Here is a 21,925-nt window from a genome sequence, read left to right as displayed (position 1 = left end):
GTGTAGTTTTGAAGTACTGTTAGCGGCTAATGCTGACAGTACTCTTCTCAGGTTGACTGCTTCCACTGGTAACTTTACCATCATGTCGAGTAAAAGTATTTTTGGTTCATTATGAAACTGTGGCGGGACAAATTAGACTATGGCAGTCTAAGTAATTAATAGGAAACAGTCTAGGTAATTAATGGGAAACACTGCGTGACTTACGGTACTTTAATTAGTAGCTAGGTTTGTGGTGACACTGACATATGTTAAGATAGTGTCACTTTTTTTTGTTTGTTTTCCAGACTGCAAATACATTGTAAAGATTTTTTTTTTGCTAGCAAGTTGGTATGATTGGAGGACGTAGCAGATGAGAGGAGCAGTTTGCACGTACATGAGCACCCAAAGAGTCTTCTGGTAATTTGGTTTTAACAGCTGTGATAAGTTTTAAAAAATTTCATGTCGAATTTGGGCTTGAGTCTCAACCTCATTTTCCAGCAGCATCTGTTTTCAGCAACAACAAAAAAAACTACAATAAACTGGTTATATGCCACCTGTCCGGCACCAAACAGCAGCCAGACAAAGTTAGTGACAAGTTTGTGAACATAGTTGAGAACTCTTCTTAAAACATAGGCTTCTTTGATCTGCGAGCTTTTCCTGGTTTTACTTTCCCTTTTGAATTGTTTTATTTATCTTAAAATCACTCTGTATTGGTTTTTATACTCCTGATTGTTTTATCTGCATTTCTTTTCTTTGAAATCTACTGATTTATTTGATTCTACTTTTTGCTGTCTCTTTTTTTTAATTTTGTAATGTAGCTTTTGAAAAGTGCTCTATAAATAGATTATTATTATCTGCAGCTGAAAAGCCTTTAATTTTGATATAACATTCATGTGTGTGTATCGATATAGATATGTAGATAGATGTGTGTTTTATATCTTAAATACATATATCATATTCCCATTCAAGTAAAGGAAATGCATATTTATATATAAAAATAATTATTTAATTATTATAACTTTTAATCTGAATGACACTTTTAATTAGTTCTTAGTTTATAATACGTGTTTTGCTCTACGTGTTTTTAAGCCACCGTTAGCTAGTTTGTAAGCCCAGTAATCCGAATTAGAGTCCCTGGTGACCATCTGCTGTCTGCTGTGGCGGCTCCGCGCACTACTTTGTTACTGCATTCACCTCAGCCCGCCCCCTCCGTGTGTCTCTGTGTCTCTGTGTGTGGGTATATGGGTATAGCCTACCGGGCGGAGTAATTCGCGTTGGTATCTATTGAGTGCATTCGTGTGTGTGTGTGTGTGTGTGTGTGTGTGTGTTAGTTAGTGCGTGCTACGGCTGCTGCTTGTCACTCATTGTGCCGCGAACACGGGTAGCGACAAGGACCAAAATTCCGTCCGGTAGCAGTTGTTGTCCCTGGAAAGGCTGATATCTGTTTTTCCCCCCCTCAGGAGAGAGACACCTCGCTTGTTTAAAGTGCGTCTACTCTACAAGGAGAATATCTGTGACACATTACAATGCTTCACATAAGGGACATCATCTGGGGATTTCTATTCATTGGCTGTGCAGGTAAGAAGCTGAGTTATTTATTTTTTTCATATTAGGTTATGTGGAGATTACTTCTTGTGTTTAGAATACAGGCCGAGCTGTGTTTCCTGTGGAGCAGCATCCTCTGGTCCCAGCGGCGGCATCCTTGTCCCTGACTCCGGACAGTGGCGTTTGGTTAGAGCTGGTGCTCTGCAAAATTCAGCGCGATCGTATCGAAAGTTTCTTTCTTACTAAAGTGAGAGTTTTGCCTGTTTGTGCGCCGAATCAACCGCGAAACACCAACCGAGTCGCCTCTTATTCAGTTTCTGTGTGTTCTGCTCCTGTAGTTTCTTATCAGGAGCCGCTCGACTCGGTGCATTTTTGAGTATCTCCGCGCAGTACAAGAGCAGTATGCCACTGTCTCTCTCCGGTCCGGTTGGCACACTGTCCGCTCTGAGTTGAGGCAGACTGTATTTTTGGGTTGTTTTTTTTGTTTTTTTTTAGTGAAAATAGCCCACATGTGTGCGGTTTAATGCGAGCTAAGATCCTGAGTTCATAAAGGTTAGTGGAGATGGATGCTGGTGCAGATTGGAACTAGTGATGCAGAGGGACGCTTTGTGATCCCCCTCATGCCAGCACATATTGCTTATACGATGTATGTGCGCTAGTAAGTCGTCGTTTATAGTTTCACATATCAAATAAGCTAAAGTAAAGGCATATATTCTCTTCAAAAAAGTCCAACGTAGCTCTCTCACTTCTGCTGGGTCAGCTGTGACGCACCGAGGATGGAGCGACCGGTGTGTTTGTCGCTCTTCGAGAGGGTGCTTTGTTTCAGTCCACTAAAAATGGGTTTACCCCCCTTTTGTTTTTATTTTATTTTATTTTTTATCAAAATAAAAGGATTTTTGTTTTCATAAGCGCTTAAACTCTTCTGGTTGGATGGATTAGATGCAGCCACCATTCCGACTCTGGCCATCATCGGATTTGGCACGACAACGATATTCTGCGCGGATGTGTCAATGTGCGATTTTTTTTTTGAGTTTATCATCAGCGTGGTCATGTAGGTTAACAGCCCGCGACATTTTTGATGTGCCATTGCCTCTGTTTCTGTTGTTTTTCTCTCTCGCCGAATAGGACACTGTAGTTTCTAACTTAATATCGCAGTGCAGTGCGTTTTAGGCGCAAAATAATGTTGACATGTAGGCCCCGACTGATTTGATGTAGTTTTCAATTTGGTTGGTTAGGGTGAAATTCGTCATCCATTGAGGACCACTGAATAGTCATTCAATGTATACAATAGAATCCAATCCCAGAGCCTCAATGGCTATATAGGGCGGGAGCCCCCCCCTTCCTTCTCCCTCCCACCCCCCCCTCCCCTTAAACCCCCACTTCTCCCGCTTCCCATATCCTCCTCCTCCTCTGCATCTGCCCCCTCTTTCTATAGACTGCAACTGTGTGCTCCAAGTGGAGTTTATGGACCCCAGGGGTCCTTGGAGAGAGGAAGACTAGTTTGATTTAATAATAACTTAAATTAGTAGACATTAGTAGTGCACAAGGATGGTTATTCTAACCTCAGGTGTCAATTTCACTATTCTTCCTCCATATTCTACAGGTCTGCTGTTTTGCTGTTTCTATCTTTAAGTCAGAGCATTTTTGTCGCCTCCCAGTGAGGTTTAATTCAGCCAATGACATCTCTGTCCCAAAGCAGTCCTGCCTCCCTTAAATGTTTAGCTAAAATCTTACTGACACATCCTTGGAATTTGAAAGCAGAATACATTATATTGATATTTGAATCTATGAATATTATGTATCAGCCAATATGTTATTTAGCATAGCTGCATAACATAAACATTATATCACTGATATAACTTAGATTTTGTTGTTGTTTGTTTAGGAAATAGTGACTAATAAATTCACGGAGCTTGACATGTTACAGTTGAGAAACGTGTCGGCACTCGTGGTGGCTCAGGCTGTCACTGTTAGTGGTGTAGAGGGCGGTATGGTACCAGTATCATTCGGTATGTGTTCATTTTTCTTCTATATGATTCATAATCCAACTGAAATACTCTGACTCCCCTGCAATTGGCTGTACCTCATATGAGTGAAAAGTGAACAGAACCAGGAGGTAGATAATTAAACAATTGCGCCTTAGCTCTGCCTTGTTGCAGCAGAGAAAGAAATCCAAAGAAATTGATCACATTATGATAGGCCTGGGGTATATTAAAAGGGTAATGACAGTATCACACAGTTTGAAGGCTGAGCAATTTAATTACATTTATTGATTTCCAGTTCCTGTTCCAGTTCAGTGATAATTAAATTTCGAGGCTACTAACAAACATTAGGATGTGGAGCCACCCCACCTTCCAAGAAATGACTAAATAATGGCCGGATTAAATAGAATATGATGTTAGGAGTGGACACAGACAGCTGCCTTTTGTGTCTTGATCTGTCTGCGGCCAGATGGATGGAGTCTAGTGTGTATCCTCACTTTTGACCTTGTGCTATTGGAATGATCTGCCCATATCCATGGTCATCAATCTGCAGCCTCAAAGAGCGTTGATTTAGATTCTTGGCCCAGAGTTAGTGATCTGCTGTTGCTGTAGGCATCGAGAGGTTGTTCCAGCTTTTTCTGTTTCATGTCCTGTGCTGTCAGCTATAGAAAAAAAAAAAAACACCACAGGGTTGTCTGCCAAAACACTTGAACCTGAGCTATCTTTTGCCGCGCTGCAATGCAATGTCATCTGGCAACGCGCTGTTTTGCACAGTGAAATAAGTGCATGCGGACATGCCTAACAGATAATTTTGTCATGTACTTTTTTTTGAAAGGTAATTCTGCTGTTCCTTTGTAATTGGAAAGTTTGATGACAATAATTTCATCCTCCAGCTCGACAGAGTTGTGAAACACTTCCGCATGGTATGTTTAGTGTTTTGTAGGTTAGTGGTAGTGTTTTTGCCTGTGACAGACTTTCAGACTCGCGCATCTATTAGTCAAACTGGACTTCCTCAATTGTATTTCTTCATTTCATTGGTACCTGGAACAACAAGCCCCATTTTGAATGCCCGGTTACTGCTGCACCTGCCATTCCATTTCTACAGAACCCAAGACACTGAGTTTAAGAGCAAATCATATCCATCTGCTTTTGAATCTTCAGACAAGGGATAAACGCTGCAAATGCACATACTGTGAAGTCCATTTAATGACCCTCTGGATGTAAAACAATGTTTTTGTGCATAGAGCAGAGCAGAACTCCACAAAGAGAAGAAAAAGTTCAACTTAACATTTAGAGGGAGAGAAAATACACAATTCCTAAATGGCTAACATATGGGAGTTTAACTGCTGTGGTGAGTTCAAAGCCACTATGAAAATAATACAGGCTATTTTTGACTTGGGGGAACTGGAAAAAGCAGCCAAACAAGGGAAAATTATAAGGCGTTTTTAGTCTGCTCTCTGAATAAAACTGGATTCTGGATCTTTTAGAACTTTGCTCTGTATTTGTAACTGGATCCATGCTGCATTCAAAGTGACATGTACGCCTTTTGTACCAATTTATTACAGCTTATGTTAATCAAATTCTCATCAGTACAGGAGTTGCTCAGATTGCAGCTGTACCCCTTTTTGGATCCAGCTATATACAGCACACTACTGCTACTGTACAGTTATTATAAAAGTTTTAAGACTGAATTAGAAAATAAATGACTTTTCATTGAGTCATAATTGCGAGTTTAGCTGATTTGCCAGATGTGAGTTCTATGCTGCTGCTGAAGTTTACATAAGCGTCTTTCATGACTGTGCCTCTCTTTTTCCATTACTCTTGCTTCCTATTCTTCTCACTGTCGTTTATGTGTATTGAATTTAACATTGTAAATATTGGCATTATTTCTGTAGTTTTGTCGATTTCTGATTTGGGCCGACTCCAATTTTCCTTCTATGAACCACAATTGACACATAAACATTTAGTAACTTTTTTTTTCCAATGGACAAATAGATGTAAGCTGTGAGGCATTAGTCTTGGCGGCTTTGTCTTTGCTAGCTTCTTGAAATTGGAACTGTTCATATAACTAAGATGTATTACAGCTTTATACTTAAATTATAATTTGAAATGAACAGACAAACTCACTGAGAGTTACATGGACTAGTCGCAATGTTCTTACAGGTCTGTGGATAAAACGTCAAGAAAATTATTAGAAATGAGAATGAAACATGTTTTTACTAAGAGATCAAAGAGATCGTACTGTAAGGCAGGGGATTGTGATACATTATCCATAAATTCATGTCATCTCACAGCGCTTCTTCACACTGAATGTATGAAGTGCTGATAGTTCCAAACAGATAAGTTCAAAACCACTCGGCTGGCTGTTATATTTCTTCTCTGCTGACTGTTAGATGAGGATGGGCTGTCTTTGCATATTAATCAGTGCATGAATAGGGACCATGAGTGATTTGCATTGTGTGAGCTCTGAAGGCGTCCTATAGAGAATTGAATGTCAAAAAAAAAAAAAAATGAAAAAAGGAGATACGCTTGTTATACAGAATTGGGGCCCCCAATCTCAGCCACTGAATTAGTTTTTTTTTTTTTTTTCCTGTATTATTACAGTATTACTTTGCAAAACCTAATCTTATGTGTACCTAGTGGCTCTTTCTGCTGGTGTGCAGTATGTCCATGTTTTTTCAAGGTCCTATATTTTAGAAAGTGAGATTTCCATGTCTTTTTGACTGTAAAGCAGGTGTAGGTTCTATATTAACACTGTGAATGAGTAAAACACTCAATCCATGGAGAAAGGTATTTAGCTCGTATTCAGAAACTTTTCCTTAAAATGACCTTGCAGGGCTTCTGTAATTTTAATTAATTTCTTTAGCCAATATAGTCATCCTCATCAGCCATGCCCCCACCTGGACCCACTGACCATTTTTAAAAAATTTTTATAAAGCTTCATTAACAACACAACACTGAGTGGTCATTCCACCGCTGAGCTCGCAACTTACAAGACAGAAAGTCGATATATCATTGCACAGCTTTAGTAAAGATAGCAATTTGAGAGACCAGTGGACAGAGTTACTTTTTATGAAATATTGGAGCATTTCAGTCTGAGTTTGAGCCTCTGTTTGGCTCATTTCAGCACTGACTGACTATTGCCATTTGCATTTACCGCTGAGTGTTACCAAGCTACAGTAGTAGACTCCATCACCCGTGGTTGTCCTGGCTGTGCGTCTAATGGATATCCACACTTAAAATAAAACACCAGAAAGCTGTTAAATATGCAACCTTTAACATGAAAGATGATTAAAGTAAAACTGAAAAAGGCACAGTGATATTATTTGTAGGGTGAAGTTGTAATGTGTAACAACTGCACAGGTGAGTCCCTCTCAGTGCGGCGCAAATAAGATACTTTAATTAGCAACTCCATCGGTTTGAACATGCACTCTTGTACACCAAGTCATTATTTTGAAGTGAAAAGATGAATTGTTCAGCCCTGTTTCAACTTTTTTAACTTTATCTGGTCATTAACGGTAACTCTGCCCAATGACATGCAAGCTTGGGCTCGTGTATGAAAGTCACACATTTGGTCAGGTTTAACTTTAAGTAACCTGCCATGATTAAAACGAGTGTGGCTCTTTGTAAGCGAAGGTTAATGAACTTGGAGTCTTCTGTCCATCTGTTCAAATTTACAAAACATGTAGAAATGAGCTGAGAGCTTGTCTCATACCCTCCATGTTCTGGTCACTTCCCCTGGTTTAATTGCATTGGCTACACTTCTCTTCAAAGAAGACTTAGGCATTTCAGCAGGGTGAATTGGTATCAGCCTTTAATGGATTTAGATAAACCGTGCCTGAAGTGACTGTGCCCTAAGTGCTCACATTCAGCAAGGTAAAACATTTCTGATTCAAAACATTTTAAAACAGTCTTTGAAGCTGCTGGTGCCGTAAGGCTAATAGCCATGCGCCTCATGGGATGTGGGGGTGTGGGGGGTGTGGGGGGTGTGGAAGGTGATGGTGGATGGACAGTGCTGCGACACTCTGCATCCTCCTTTCAGTCTTGCTAACCAGGTTCTCTACATTAGCACTGATCTGTGCTGCTTTAGCATGCAGCTCCCCTCATCCTTTTTTTTTTTTTTTACCTCTCTGAGCTCTGTTTAAGTGAGGCTGCCAAGTCTGGTGAGGGTGCCCAAGGTGACGATAGACTACATTACCGTGTAACAGAATCCCAGCGTGATGTCGCTGTCCTCCTCCAAGCACCGATTCCGTTTGGAGCAGATACCGTTTGTATTGATATTGCAGTTTTCTTTATTGTCAGCATGGGGCCCTTTTGTTATTTATAGATGGTGGAAGTCAGTTAAAATAGTGACCAAAAGTGGTACCTGTGGACAGATGTTATTTCTGTCTGTCAAAGTCAGTTGTCTTCTCTCAATTGAATAAGTGATGTTATTACATCCCGTTACTGGAAACTTGCTTTAACCACACACACAACGTGCATTTGGAAATTAGATATAATTGGATAGACAACGCCTTAATATAATAACCTCTGCTGCTGCAGTAACCTTTTTTTGTTATATCAGGAATCACACACATGCGCGTCAGCACAGAATGATGTGTATTCTTAATGATGGATTACTGGCAGTCTTTCTCTAATGAGTCGCAAGTACAGAGAGTAGGAGGTTTTGCTTGAACGTCCCTTTGTTCAACTAAGCTTTTAAGTGTTGAGATAAGACCGCAATATCTTTCATGTGTCCCTGGTAGATTGTGGATTCTGATGTTTCAACACTTAAGCATTCACTTACTGCATATGGTGGTCTGTTGCCGGCTTTATTAGCTGCAAAGCTTAATATCTAGTAATCTAAAAGGAACTTTGACATTGTTGATATTTCTAGGAACTATAATAGATCATAACAAAATTGCAGTCATCGCAGTCTTGACACACTGTCTCATTTCCTAGTTTCACCTGTCCAGAAAACCTACAGTTTTATCAAATCGACTCCCTGCTTTGGCACATCCCGACTTCTTTACCATGAATACTTCTTCTGTCTGTATGGCACATCCGGTTTGAGCTACAGGCATCATGTGGCTCGTTGCGTGGCCCCTTTTTTTTTTTTTTTTTTTTTTTTTTTTTTTAAACAACCACTTTGGACCATGACAAGGTGTCACCACAATTATAGCCTTGACTCATATGCGTCAACTCAACGTTTAAACACTTCAGCCTTTGGACACACCCAGAGTAATATAAACAGAACCGCAGTCCTCCCAGCTGTCTATCTCCATGTCCGTTCTTTAAAGGGTTTAGGCTGATACTTTGGTAGCGGTGGTGTTGCACCTTGTTGCAATTTCACGCATTGTTAGTTTAGATTAGTTAAATTTCAGTTTGTTCAGTTTATTGTTTCTTTGTTGAGATTCAGAATGTTTTCTTGAGCCCACAGCTTCTGCTCAGTACTCTGAGTGAAAACAATGGGCCCAATGTCACTTTAGAAATATAATATTTTTACTTTTCTCCCAATTAGACATGCCCAGTTCCCCTGCCCTGTAGTGCCTGTCACTACTTTGCCCAGTATTTATTTGGGAGAGAGTAGACAGATGTGACTCATGGTAATATTGCCACTTTCCCAGTGGTATTTGATTTGAGATCTGTTTTATTATTCAGCAGGACCGCATGAAAAATTTAATTTTAGTCACCCTCAGTTAAAAAAAAGTAAGCCAGGTCACTGTTTGTGCCTTTTTGTTTGTGCCTCATTATCTGTCTTTGTTGTGCATCAGTTCTGCTGACTTGCTGGGTAATGTAATTGTCATCACAGCTCATCCACGATGTTCATAGTTCTTTCCTGAGCTGTAGAGTCGTTTTTTGGCTACTTCACTAGTGCTAGAGCTTAGGGACGTATTGAAGTAAAAGTGTAAGACAATCTAAGGCAGTTTGTTACAGGATTTCAGCAGCAAAGCTGATATCACACCTGCTGTATTTATCTTCAATTCGGGGGGGATTGTCTGCACTGAAATCCTGCTTTTCAAACCACCTGGAGAGGCAGCTCATTTTCTTGTACACCTGGTGTCTGCAGGGATAATTGTTGCTCATTTAAGATGCATGCAGTGATGTTTTTTCCACACAATTGATTGTGATTGTATCTCAGTTTTTGAAATATTTCTTTTTTTTTTTCACTGAATATCTTTTTTTGATTTGCTTGATAACCTATTTTTTGGTGTCTGTTTCATCATAGCGGTATCACTACTTATTTTCAATTTAGTACGAATTGCAACTTGCACATAACAGACTAGCTTTCTTCATAATGATCGGTGATTCATGTAAATCTATATATTTAGCAGTGGCAGCTGGTGATTACGTACCTGGGTGGTGCTACTGATACTTGGGGTCTCTCCTTACACACTGTTGTCTCTTCTGTCTTGGTGTGTGGCAAGCTTTTAAAAACGCTTGTACTGCCATGAACCAACAGCGCTGATTCTATTGTTTATGTTCTTTTGTCCATACACTCAAATTTACACAAATCAAAATCCAACCAGAAAAGCAAACATCTTAACTTTACAAATCTAAAACCTATCTTGTATCCATGGTGACCGCTTTCCTTCCTGTTTACATCATCCAGAGAATTGTTTAGTCCTGGAAAAACTACTATTATTTACGGCGTGTTAAAAACTTGTGGATATACAGAGGAAAGAAATCATAGGATGTTGTGACTATTACATAAGCATGTAAACAGGGAGTAAAACCTGAGGGGTAATGCCAAGGCTTCAGATTCATTTCAAAATCATTTGTTGTGCATTCACTCATACATGGAATTTATTTCGGTGACACAGAATAGAAAAGATAAAATCTAGCTGAAATTAGGTAAAAGGCTCATAAAGTGGAAATAAATTTTAACTTCTTTTCCGGCATCCTCCTTGAAAAAAGAACTTGTGTGTGAGTTTTTTAATTGAGATGCTAATTTGTAAATTGAATTTTTAATTTGGCAGGATTTTCTCTCTCTAATGCTGCCTTGCCTGATGATACACTGTGTCATGACAAGAGGCAATATGGCCTTCCTTGTAGCTGGGGCTTTTGATTGGCTCCTCAGGTAATCACTCATTAATTCCTTTGTCTTCATTTTGCTTGCAATAGATGGATGTGGGATAAGGAGAACCAGTGAATTAGTGAGTACTCTCCAAAACCCCTACAGGCATAGTGCTGGTCCATGTTGAGGGCACACCATTCAAATTCAGCACACAAGTGGCACATGCTGCTTCCACCCATCTGAATAGATGGCATGTGCTGCAAGCGGACAAAAGAACTACACGAAGGCCAACTGCACTGCAATCAGCACAGTCCGGCAAACACACATCTTTATGTGCTCTGGCATCACTGAATCCTAATTGAACGCACATTGTTCTGTCTCTGGCAACATCTGCAAGTTTGGGTTGACTGACAGTAGCAGAATAACACAGTAGTGTTACAGGTTTCTATTGGCCTACCTGATAATTAACCTTTTTTTTTTTTTTTTTACAAGTTATTCAAAGCAAGTTCATACGGTTAAACTCACATGACACAATTGAAATGCTGCAGCTCAGAGACATATTTGATGATTATTCTGGCCTCATTCATAAACAGGGTTTATCTGATGCACATTATGAGCATAAAGAGAGACGAGGCCGTTTTTGTTGATCCTACAATTGAAAATGTATCATCTCACTTCACTTGGATTAACCGTCATAGCATAGAGAGGAAAGCCATAGTGTATTTGGGCACATGTTACTCTCTTAATCCCAGGGAGTGACTCACCATCATGATGTAATGCTTAGCAATAGCAGTTAGCTCATCTCGGGTACTCTGTGATTGGCTGGTTTCCTCAGGTGCCAAGCCGCCTCAACCTTTGTGTGAAGAGCAAAAAAACAAAACAAAACAAAGAAACAAGCACATCTTTTTGGGAGTGAGGAACAAAGTGAGATGTGCAGTATGAGCAGGATTTTTGGGACTTTGTTTACTTTCTAAATTGGCACAATTCTCAGTGAGGACATTCTTGAGGCGAGCATCCTCTGTGGTTCCATGGGACTTTCAGACCATGCCAGCAAATGTCCAGAATGACTTATGTCACTGTGTACTGTTCCCAAGCCCTGGTGGCACAAACTCAAACTGTGTTCTCCATCTGCAGAGTCTCAGATATTTTATATTCTGTCTATAGATTTCATCTAATCTTAAAGAAAATGTGGTCATGAGAAATAATGTAGAAGAAGTTGTTCGCAATTCTTATTGAAGTCTAGTGGAGTTCTCTTTTCAAGTGGCCTTGGTGTGAATTCAAATGGCTGTGTGTGCAGAAACAGCACGTTCAAGAACAACTAGTGAATTCAGCTGATGAGACAAAAACATATTAAATAGTAACTTCAATAAATTTTTAACCTGTGGAAAAATAAAAGAATATTGGGTTTGCGTTTCTAGGTAATGGTCTAGTGATGAGGAGGTATTCATTTCTGAAATGGAAAAACAGCTAAATCAACTATCAGAGACAACAGACTTTGGTGTCTTTGTGCACCCGAGTCAAAGAAGCCAAAGGTGTCCAACCTTAGCAAGTATAACACAGTGTGTGTATGTATATATATAAAAACATACCGTGTCCAGTTCTCCTATGTGTATATTGCTGTTTAGTAATGCTATGGAAACGTGATGAAACGCAGACACATCCAGGAGCTGTTGATTTGACAGCGGCTGCAGCAAGACTCTGTGGACCGTTTGATCAAACTGATGTGTCATATATCATCTAATTATCTCGAAAAATTCAACCCACAATCTAATACGGGAGCTGCATATAACCAGATCCCCTCCTCTGCTGTCCATATATAAAAACTGCTTGTGAACACTGATGAGGTCACACTGACGAAAATAAATGTGTGCTTTTGTATCGGGTTGGTAGCAGGTGGTTGCAGGGCGACATTGTGTAGGTGATGAGAGGGTGTGGCTGTTGCCATAGCAGAAACAAAGTGAGTCTGAATACATTTAATACCCTTAGGGCTGTGATTCCCCATTACATCTACCTTAATGTATCTGTAGTGTGTCACATATTAAAAATGGGCATCAAATGCTTGGTCAGGTTTTTGGATTTAGGTCAGGAACTATCTGAATGAATGATGAAAGTGCAAGCAAACATGTCTAACTTTCAAAATATATTTCATCACCTTTAGTTAGGCATTGAGCAGGTCCTGTACTGTGGGGAACAAAATATAGCAAAAAAAGTATTGTTTTGGTATTAATATTGAAACTCAGGGACTGTATTTTGAACATTTTCAAATGATATTGCAGGGAATATATAAATTTACAATTTGTTGTGTAAAATGTAAAAAATTGGGACCATTTGCGCATGAGATTGCTCAGAATTCAATACTCTAAAGTTAAAATATCATCCACAGTATTAACTTCCTCTTGCATTATACAGAGGTTCATGCTAGAGAAACATAATGATGTAGAAGTCAGAGTGAACAGATTGATAAACCAAAAAGAATAACTACCCCAAGCGTGTTATTATGAAGTAATAATTAATTTACTATTTTCTGTGCACACATCAATATGCTTTGCCCTCAGTTTGGCAATCCGTGCTCACAGATGGAGAAAGGAGCGCTCTGTCAAGACGCACTCATGGCAGCGACGTCAGTATGGTCGTCTGACCTTCAGAATAAAAGGGGTGAGGGTGAGATAGTGTAAAAGTAGTTTAATTTGATAATTATACGTACTGAGTAAAAGTAAAAACACAAAAACAATAGGTTATTTTACACACATATGACGCTCAGTGACCATCAACCACTCGGAGGTGCACGGCCTATTTTATTTATTTATTTATACATAATTTATCACATGTGCTTCAACAATAAAAGATGAATTGCGCAATGGCAAACATGCTGTGATCGGCATCAGCTTATTAAGTATGTGTGGAACATAATAGTAATAATAACATTTTCTGCTTTTTGGAAATTAAGTACTGCCTTACATTACTTTACATAACCCCCTTTTTTTAAATTAACTATAAAGATAAATGAATAAATATTCCTTCAAAATGTTCCCTAAACCGTGCATGAGGATTTCTAAGCCAGTGTTTTTTCCATATGACCCCAGTGGCCTTCTTTTGTCTTTACAATGAAGAAAACGCACCCACTTTCATCTGAACATTTAAAGACAATCCCCCTGATTTGACCCAACAGAGGGTCCATTCCATTATGTGTTTATGGTCAGGCCGCTGTGTTTGATGAGATCAGGAGAGGTCTGTAATTTATTAGGCTTTCACACTAACAGCATTGTTGAAGAGCCGCTCCTGAAGAAAAGCCCCAGGAGTGGCTCCCTGTGAGCCAGGGAGGCAGACAAAGGTAGAGGGCGGCAAGTGGGAGGAGGGGTGGAGGATGAGAGGGAGGCGGGACACAATGCAAAGTGTCGTCAAGGAGGAGCCGCTGGGTTGGCAGGCCACTTCAACCTCTGGATTCATTGTTTCCCTTTCTGCTGTCGCAGCCCAGTTTTATGTAATGAAGCTCGCTGATAGCAATAATAGTTTTTGACTTTTTTTTTAGATGTTCACTCCTTGATTTAATTTAAACATGATACTGTTGTCTGGTATGACTTTCCACAATTTCCAGTTTTCCTGCTGCATTAAAGATGATGGACAGTGTTCACGTTGCGGATCCAGGGCACTGCTGAGAATTTCTTTTCTTGGATTTTTTCTTTACTTTTCTTGATGATAAATTAAATGAATTTGCATGAGTTGAATGAAACCTCACATGTTGTGAAAAGGGAAGGTTTGCCTCGAATTCTAAGGCTATGTGATGTGTGTGTTTCTTGTTTTTCCTCACAACATAATGTCTAAAAATAAGACGGGGCTCTGACGCTATTCTGGTAAACTGATTGCTGCAAAAGGAGCAAATTTTTTGCTCGTGTATCGTGGCCTGATTATGTCTCTGGAGTGAATAGCCGCTCTCCTGACTGACAGCTGTCTCATTTTATCTGCAAGGCTTCTCTGCATAATGCGCTGCTCTGCTGCTTTAATAAGCTACCGTAACTGCAAAGTTCTGTTACTGTGTAATTATTTTGCACTATTAACAGTTCAGAAATGCACTGTGCCTGCACGTGAAAATGGATACCAAAAGACTTTTTGCCCCGGTTGGAGGACAGAATTTGTTGTGTTGATGATACATGAATGTTGACAGGTGATAAAGGAACGCTCTTAGTTTCTTTGGCACTCGTTCACAATTTTCTTGGCACAGTTGTTTTGTAGTTTTCTTCTCCATATTATTTGGCAGCTTGCAGTGTTTGTGCTGCATGACTTACTGTAAATGCTTAAAATGTTGAATGTAAATCCCTGGCATATGAATGTGTGAAATGGAAGTATTGCAAATCCGCAGCCTGCACTTGTTGACTCACAGTATCATTGCATTTTGGCCAATACTGCGGGTTTTTTTTTTTTTTTTTTTGAAAAGCACATTATTGGCAAATCAATAAACTCCCAACTAAGCTCTCTGAAGTCTTTTCAATTTTTAATCTAATGCCAGCAGCATCTACTTTCACCCCCTGCCAAAGAACACGTCCAGAGTAAAGACGCATATGACTTCCCTGTCATGGTCGATTATGAGGAGGACAAACCAAAGAATATTTAAAAAGGTGTTTTTATGCTTTTGTACCCTTTTTTTTTTGTATATCTTTATGCAACTTGAAGGTTAAAATAACATGACCAATTATATTTAAGTTACAAGATTAAAAAAATGTTTGATGCCTTCATTCATGTTAGACGTCAGACTTATATCAGCTCTTTTATGAGTTTTACTCCATTCCTATCTATCTTTTATGACAGATTGGGAGGTAAATGTCAAATGAAGACCAATGCTCTGTCTGAACACCAGAAGGATAAAATATGTTTACATTGCAGGAACAAAGGGAGCGTGTCATGCTGCATATGATTGATACTGGCTCGCAGTACAGGCAGCCAGATGGGTCGAGCTCAGACGACTCAGCATTGAGGGTCCAGGGCTTGGCCTTTTTACCCGAGCCAACAGAGGTCTGAGAGACTGTGATGCCTAAAGGCTCCAGCTCAAAGGCTCGTAATGTGCTTGGCATGGCTCAGTGGCACTCTCACCTCAGTGACACTGCACTGAATCTGCGCAACAGCAGGCTATATTGAATTTATAGTCCTGAGTAGCAGTATATGTTTATTAGATTCACACATTAAAAAATGGCGCCATCAAGATTAATACAGCTGTGTCCACACTGGCGAGATCTTTTCATTTACCACTTAAATGAAATATTCCACTCTTCTTTGAATATGACACCATCATGATGTTCAGCTTATATGTACATCGATTTGTGGAAATTTCTACAGTATTATTTTGTGTCTTGTGCAATAATGGTGATTTATCCCTCGGTAGTTGCTATCATTATTCAGCATCACTGTGACTGGTGAGCCATAGATAGATCACTTATCAGTGTCTGACCCACTGTCAGCATGAAAGAACGAGTCTAAATGCCACATCACGCTCCCATTTTCGAATGTTTGTCTCACCGAAATGTTTCTCTCTCTATCTCAAAGAAAGCATACTCTGTTGTGGCTCGCTAACACAGTGAAAGCCCACTGTTGTTTTTGACGGTGCTTCATTCAGCCCCACTGCCCTCTGTAGCCGGCCAACCAGATCACTTAGTTTGCCACCCTGTGCCATTGAAACCTCCTGGGACTTTGTCGACTCCCACTTCCCTGGATGAAACCTTTTTAAAGGAGCAGGGCAGAGAGGGAAGTCTTCATTAATCACAGTGTCAGATTTTCATTGAGCGAAGTATAACTGAAATGACTCTGCCCTCCCTGTCAGGATGTAAAGCGGCTGATAATTTCCATGGGAAGTAGAGTACAGAAAATGAGGGAACAATGAAAATGAGGAGAGTTGAGGAGACAAACGAGCCTGGTGAGAATGGCCTGGTTGTTAGTCCTCAGATGCATGAGACTGGGTTTGGATACAGTATTAGCTGACATGGCCAGCTTCCCAAGGACAGAGCCCTTTTTTACAGAAGCGTTTGCTCATTAGAGAGCACATCTCGCATTGTTTATAGACTTTAATGAGCCTTGCCTCAACCAAGGGTAGAAAAACAAAGATGTGAAAAAAGGGACCTTGCATTCAAAATGCAGCATGTCCACTCGCCCAGGACAGGAACAGAGAGAGCTTCAAATCCGTCCTCCGATGCCTCCTTGCTAATCTTTCCTTCCCGAACAGTGCATGCTCCTTATGCATTTGAGGATGAGTTCTGCCCCCCCGCCCCCTCTTGCTTTTTTCTCCCATGTTTTTATCCGTATGTCTCTCTCTTTCTCATTACTGCTATTGCAGAGAACAATCTCAGGGCACCATTTTGCCGAGGACATTGAGGAGCTTAATTAGTTCATTCACGGATATGGCTCCTCTTACTGGCCCAATGGCTTTAGTGCCTCTGGAGGGCCTTAAATGCCAGCTCCCTCTTGCAGAAAGGCCTCAAACTGTACAGAATATAAAATACCTGTCAGGTTAATAAGGGAGAACCCCCAACAACCTTCCTGCATTTATTTATAACATTCGCACCTGCTCTGAAGGACTCGGAGTGGCAGTCTCTTAGCACTATAGTAGTAGAAGAAAGAGGGAAATAACGTGATTCACAAATGCCCTTATGGTCTGATCTTTTTTTTATCGCTTCCTGTCCTGACATGCTTTGAACAAAACAAGGCTAAATTACATAAAAGGAGAACTATCAGAGCGTGGTGCTGAAAAAATGAGGTTCAGTGCTACATAATGGTGTTTAATGTAATGAATATTCTTATAAAATATATTAAGTTACAGAAGTGCAGTTTTATTATTTTCCTTGGGCTATTTCACATGACTTTAATGCTTTTCCCTAATAAAATCATATTGTTTACATTGTTTTATACCATTAAAATGTTCATATTTATTTCATGTTTTTCATTTTTATTCTATATTTTAAAAAATATATAAAATAGATATCAGCAGCCATCAAACCCTAGAGGAGTTAGATTTTTCTTTTCAAATTGAAGGTCTGAAAGGAACAAAAGCCATTTTGACAAACAACCTGCAGATGCATTTGCTGCAGTGCTTTTTGGCCTCAGATTGACAAAAAATAGCTGTTAATAGGATTCTTGGTAAGACTTTCAAACTAAATGAACTGCAACCGATAATGTGATTTTTAAATTACAGAGCTCATAACTCGTTATGCATTGATTGAACAGAGGTTTAGGTCAGTCTCCAGTGATGGGAAAATGATACCAAAAACTCAATAACAGCCAGGTTTTCCTTTAGTAAAGGTGCAATTATATAATTCTTTGCATCCTATCTTCACAATTTCAATGACATCTGAACTCTCATTAGAGAGAGAAAAGATGGGGCCCCACAAAATGGATGTATGGGAGCGGTGTAGAGTGCTCGGACTGAAATGGGAAAATCAAATTTGGAGGCTTGGGCTGTTTGCAGTGCTTCCTGTAACACTATCCTGTTTGTGGAATGGGGGGTATTCCTGAAATGACATTCAGTTTCTGGGCAACAGAGCAGCAGCTGTGCATATCTTTGTATCCAGGGGGGCGGGGGGCAGTGTGATAAAAGCCCATTGATGCAGCTGTGTTTGAACAGGGAGATTGCAGTTCGATCAGAGTGACTCTCCAGCCGACAGAATGGAGGGAAAGAACTTTATAAGATTCCTATGTAGTTTTTTTTTTTTTTCATTTAGAACGAGGCGGTGCAGGCTAAAATATTGTGACACAAGAGCCTGAGAGTCTGGATAAATGACAGTTTTATGTTGTGTTCACATTGGAGTCTAAAAAAAGAAAGCAATGTTGGGTGGCATCATGGGATATCTGTTAAATACAAGGCCAAACTGGTTGGCATAGCAATTCTGAAAAACATGTTGAATAGCCCACCCATTCAGTATGTATTCGTACAATAAACAGCACAGTGTGACTGTTGGTCTCTCAAATCAGTAAACAACAAAGGTGAAGCAACAAAGTGTTGGCTAATTCAGTTTTCTCAATCATGGAAACATTAGTGCTTGTCAGTTTTAGTATTTGAGTGTATAGGTTTAATTATATTGTGAATATATCATTTTCAAAATTTCTGTTCACCCAAAAATATGATTTCAAACAAGCTGCAATTGAAATAACATTCCACAGGTGAAATTATGTACATTTGCCGTACCATATATAGTGTTACTGTAATGATTTAAACCGTATTCTCCAGCTGGGTGCAGATTTCTTTTTTTATGTCACTGCTGCGATTCGCCTATGTATTGATATGAAACTTGAGTTTGATATTTCTCCCGAATTAATGATGCAAAAAGCTTCAAACAGTATGAAAACATAGGTAAGTGGATTAAACTTTAATTATCTCTCTCAGGAAACTTGTCCTCTGCTTTTGATCCAGCATGACTGATTCTTAAAAAAACATGTTAATTTAATGCCGATTCATGTTAGATTTTGTCCTTTTCTTTTCCTTTTTGCCTTAATAAATGTGTAACTCTCTAGTCCTCTGGTTGTCCATGAGGAGAGAGTCTCGTCTCCTTTGGTTTTGGTGTCTGTTTTTGCATTCTTTATATACTATTCATTCACTTGCGTGGACATGAATGGGCCCCAATAAAGTTAATGGGTTTTGGTTCTGGTTCAGGTGGTTTTGCTGTATAAAGCTTTATGCTCGGGTCTGGTTCATGTTTGTCATGTGTTGCAAAGTAGATAACACAACGCCATGTAGGAAAGGAACTTGTGCTGCATTACCCTGGTGAACTTAAAAGGTCAGTAATGAATAGAATAATATAAAAATGGGTTTCAAATTTGCTGGCTGGGGTCCATAAGACATGGGCAAGGGCGAGGTTCTGGGTTTCGATTAAAGGTCTGTTCAGAGCTCTTAATTCATCGCTTCGAGAACAGGTGCAAAACAGGAAAATCCAATCCTGTTCCACCAAGTTTGAAGTCAATCTGCTATTGAGTTGTGTCTCCAGCCATGTACCAGCGCCATGTGAATGCAGCATTAGAGGTGATAAGGAGCGTAATGTTTTCAGGAAATGTATAAGAGGACAACTTGGCAGTCATTAGTTACTTGTTGACACTCTTACTGCTGAAGCAGAGACAAGAGTGGAGGTGGAGTATAACGGAGCCACTCTCCACTGGTGTGGCCTCATTAATCACTGTCCTCTCACTCGCCACGGGTGAAGGGGATCCTTTGTCTGTGTTTGGAGCCTTCTGTGTTTGATTTGATGCAGTGCTCAGATGCTGTAGCTTGCATCCCAGTTGGTGTCCAGGAAAGGTGGACGAATATGAAAGTGTGCTACCTGACATTAGTATTTTTGTCCCCGCTGTATGAATTCTCATCAAAGTCTAAATTAGGACTTCATTAACCTACATGGAATTTATGCCAGAGCAGCTTGCAGAAGGGGGTCTTATCTTTCCTAACGGTCTTTTTGTGAATACGCCACGCTGCCTTCTGTCTGTATTTCACTATTGTCTGGTCAGAGCTGCTCAGACCTACATTTCAGGGAAGAGAAGATTTATTTTTATTGTTCCTTCTTCATCCAGACCGCTGACAAGTTTCTCAGCCAGTCATTTCTCAAGCAGAAGTTTTCATAATGAAAGAGAGTGGAGAGAGAGATAGAAAAAAAACAAATTTCCACAAGAGTTTCATTATCACTTTATGAGGCAAAAGTGCCTTTTTGAGAGAAATGAATTTAATGAGAGATAAAGAAACTGCAGCAGACATGTCATTTTTATTACCAAATGAAACTTGTTTTTGTTTTTTTTGCAGACACAAAGTTTAGAGAAGACGTATGAAGATAATGTCTCAGCTTGGCTTCATAGAGCTAAACAAAAGCCTCAGACAGATGCTTTGTTGGTTTTTAGCACATACACTGGCCCCAGAAAAGACTAAACATTTTCAGTGTGTTGTAATTGTATCAGGACCTTGAATGATAACAGGCACATGTCGCTGCTGATTTATTGGCAGCTTAACCTGCTCATCAGAATGGTTGATGATGAGCATGAAGACTGATGGGCTTGCCTTCACAAACCTACAGCATAGATGCACGGACCCTGATTTGTTGACTTTCCTTAGAGATGAGTTGGTACATCCTGATGTCGGATATAACCAGCGTTGTGGTTGTAAGTAAGATTGTAAAAGACAAATGTGATCAGTCTGAACATTGTCAGTGTAATAATGTCCAAGTGTCTGCCAATTTTATCATGTTGAACTTTCAGTTAATGGGAATTCTTTGCTCTTTTAACATGTCTGGCTAAAGGTAATATGGCAACAATCTCAGCAGCAGGTAGTTGGTATTGATCAGCAATCCCTTTAAACCTTTGTGGGTTCCGGCGAATGATTGCCTGCATAGCAATAGCACTCAGGAACTTTGATTATGCCCGGTGAGCAGAAAAATAATGCAAATGATGTAAAATAGAACATTTTCTTGTCGTTAATCTTCACCAATTGGAGTATTTTTCTCTTTTTGTTTTCGTCTTTTTTTAAATTGTAAGTTAAATATACAACTGATGGTTTAAACATTTTCTGTCTTCCGTGGAGGGCTGGATATCAGACCTCAGTGCTTTGTGCTTGACTAAAAATGTGTCAAGCGCAAAGTATCCTCCTTTAACATTTGGTACTATGCATGAATAAACTCAGTAAAGTTAAAAAAAAAAAAAAAAACTATGATAACTTTTAGAGTGCAGTTGACCAAGAGGAACACATTAACAATTGGACCTCAGGATCCCTCTCCACTAGCCAGGTTTCCGGCTGCTCTCAAGAGGATTTGAGACTATCTGCTGGATTTCACTTCACTTTGAGACAATCCATGTGTTGCTTGTCACCAGCTCCGTCAAGAGAGTTGAGCATTAGATTAAGTACTGGCATGGATCCAGCACTTTCACCTGTACCATCTCTGACACTGGGGTTGTGTTTGTTCTGAGCAAGCCCTTTTGATGTCAAAGAGTGATTGCTTTGAGGTTTGAATCCACAGACCAGCTGGGAAAATCTTTGGTGGGCAATGTCAATGAGCAGCACTCATTCCCTCTCTTCCTTTACAAACACTGTCAGAAGTAGGAGACTGTGTTTACTTTGGGTGGGTCCCATTGTGACTGTGCATATGAATGTGAGAGAAAATGTTGCAGAAAAATTGTTCACTCAGCGTGGATTAACACTGTATAGAAAAATAAAGCCTAGAACTGCATTAATTAACTTTTTGGTCTATAGTTGTGACAGTTACCGTGTTAGCAAACAGTTGCCAGTTTCCATTTCCAACAGACATGGAGAAACATTAGCACTCATTTGGGGTTTTATTTCTGGCCACCTGTTGAATGTAAACTGCTGTAAGCCCAGTTTTTTTTTTCCCCCCATCAACCCCTGAAAACGTGTCTGTTTAGCTGCTCGTTTCTCCACTGTGTTCACCAGCTACGTTTTAACTTTGTATGCCTGTTG

At 39.8% G+C, this 21,925-nt stretch overlaps 1 protein-coding gene across 11 annotated transcripts in view; it reads left to right on the top strand.

Annotated features, from left to right (window-relative positions):
* ncam1a (neural cell adhesion molecule 1a) overlaps window positions 1-21,925 on the top strand; it is a 257,551-nt gene that overhangs the window by 15,992 nt on the left and 219,634 nt on the right. For 3 of the 11 annotated variants that reach the window (XM_056398209.1, XM_056398210.1, XM_056398207.1), the window contains exon 1: window positions 1,296-1,557. In XM_056398209.1, coding sequence (XP_056254184.1) covers window positions 1,506-1,557 — 52 coding nt within the window. In that variant the 5' untranslated portion in view covers window positions 1,296-1,505. Of the gene's footprint in view, window positions 1-1,295; window positions 1,558-21,925 lie in introns of those variants that run through there. The other 8 variants (XM_056398212.1, XM_056398214.1, XM_056398218.1 and 5 more) reach the window with 5 other exon arrangements.

The sequence above is a fragment of the Seriola aureovittata genome, chromosome 15 (genome assembly GCF_021018895.1).
Source record: "Seriola aureovittata isolate HTS-2021-v1 ecotype China chromosome 15, ASM2101889v1, whole genome shotgun sequence".
Classification (NCBI taxonomy): Eukaryota; Metazoa; Chordata; class Actinopteri; order Carangiformes; family Carangidae; genus Seriola; species Seriola aureovittata.
This window is presented reverse-complemented; position numbering and strand designations above follow the sequence as displayed.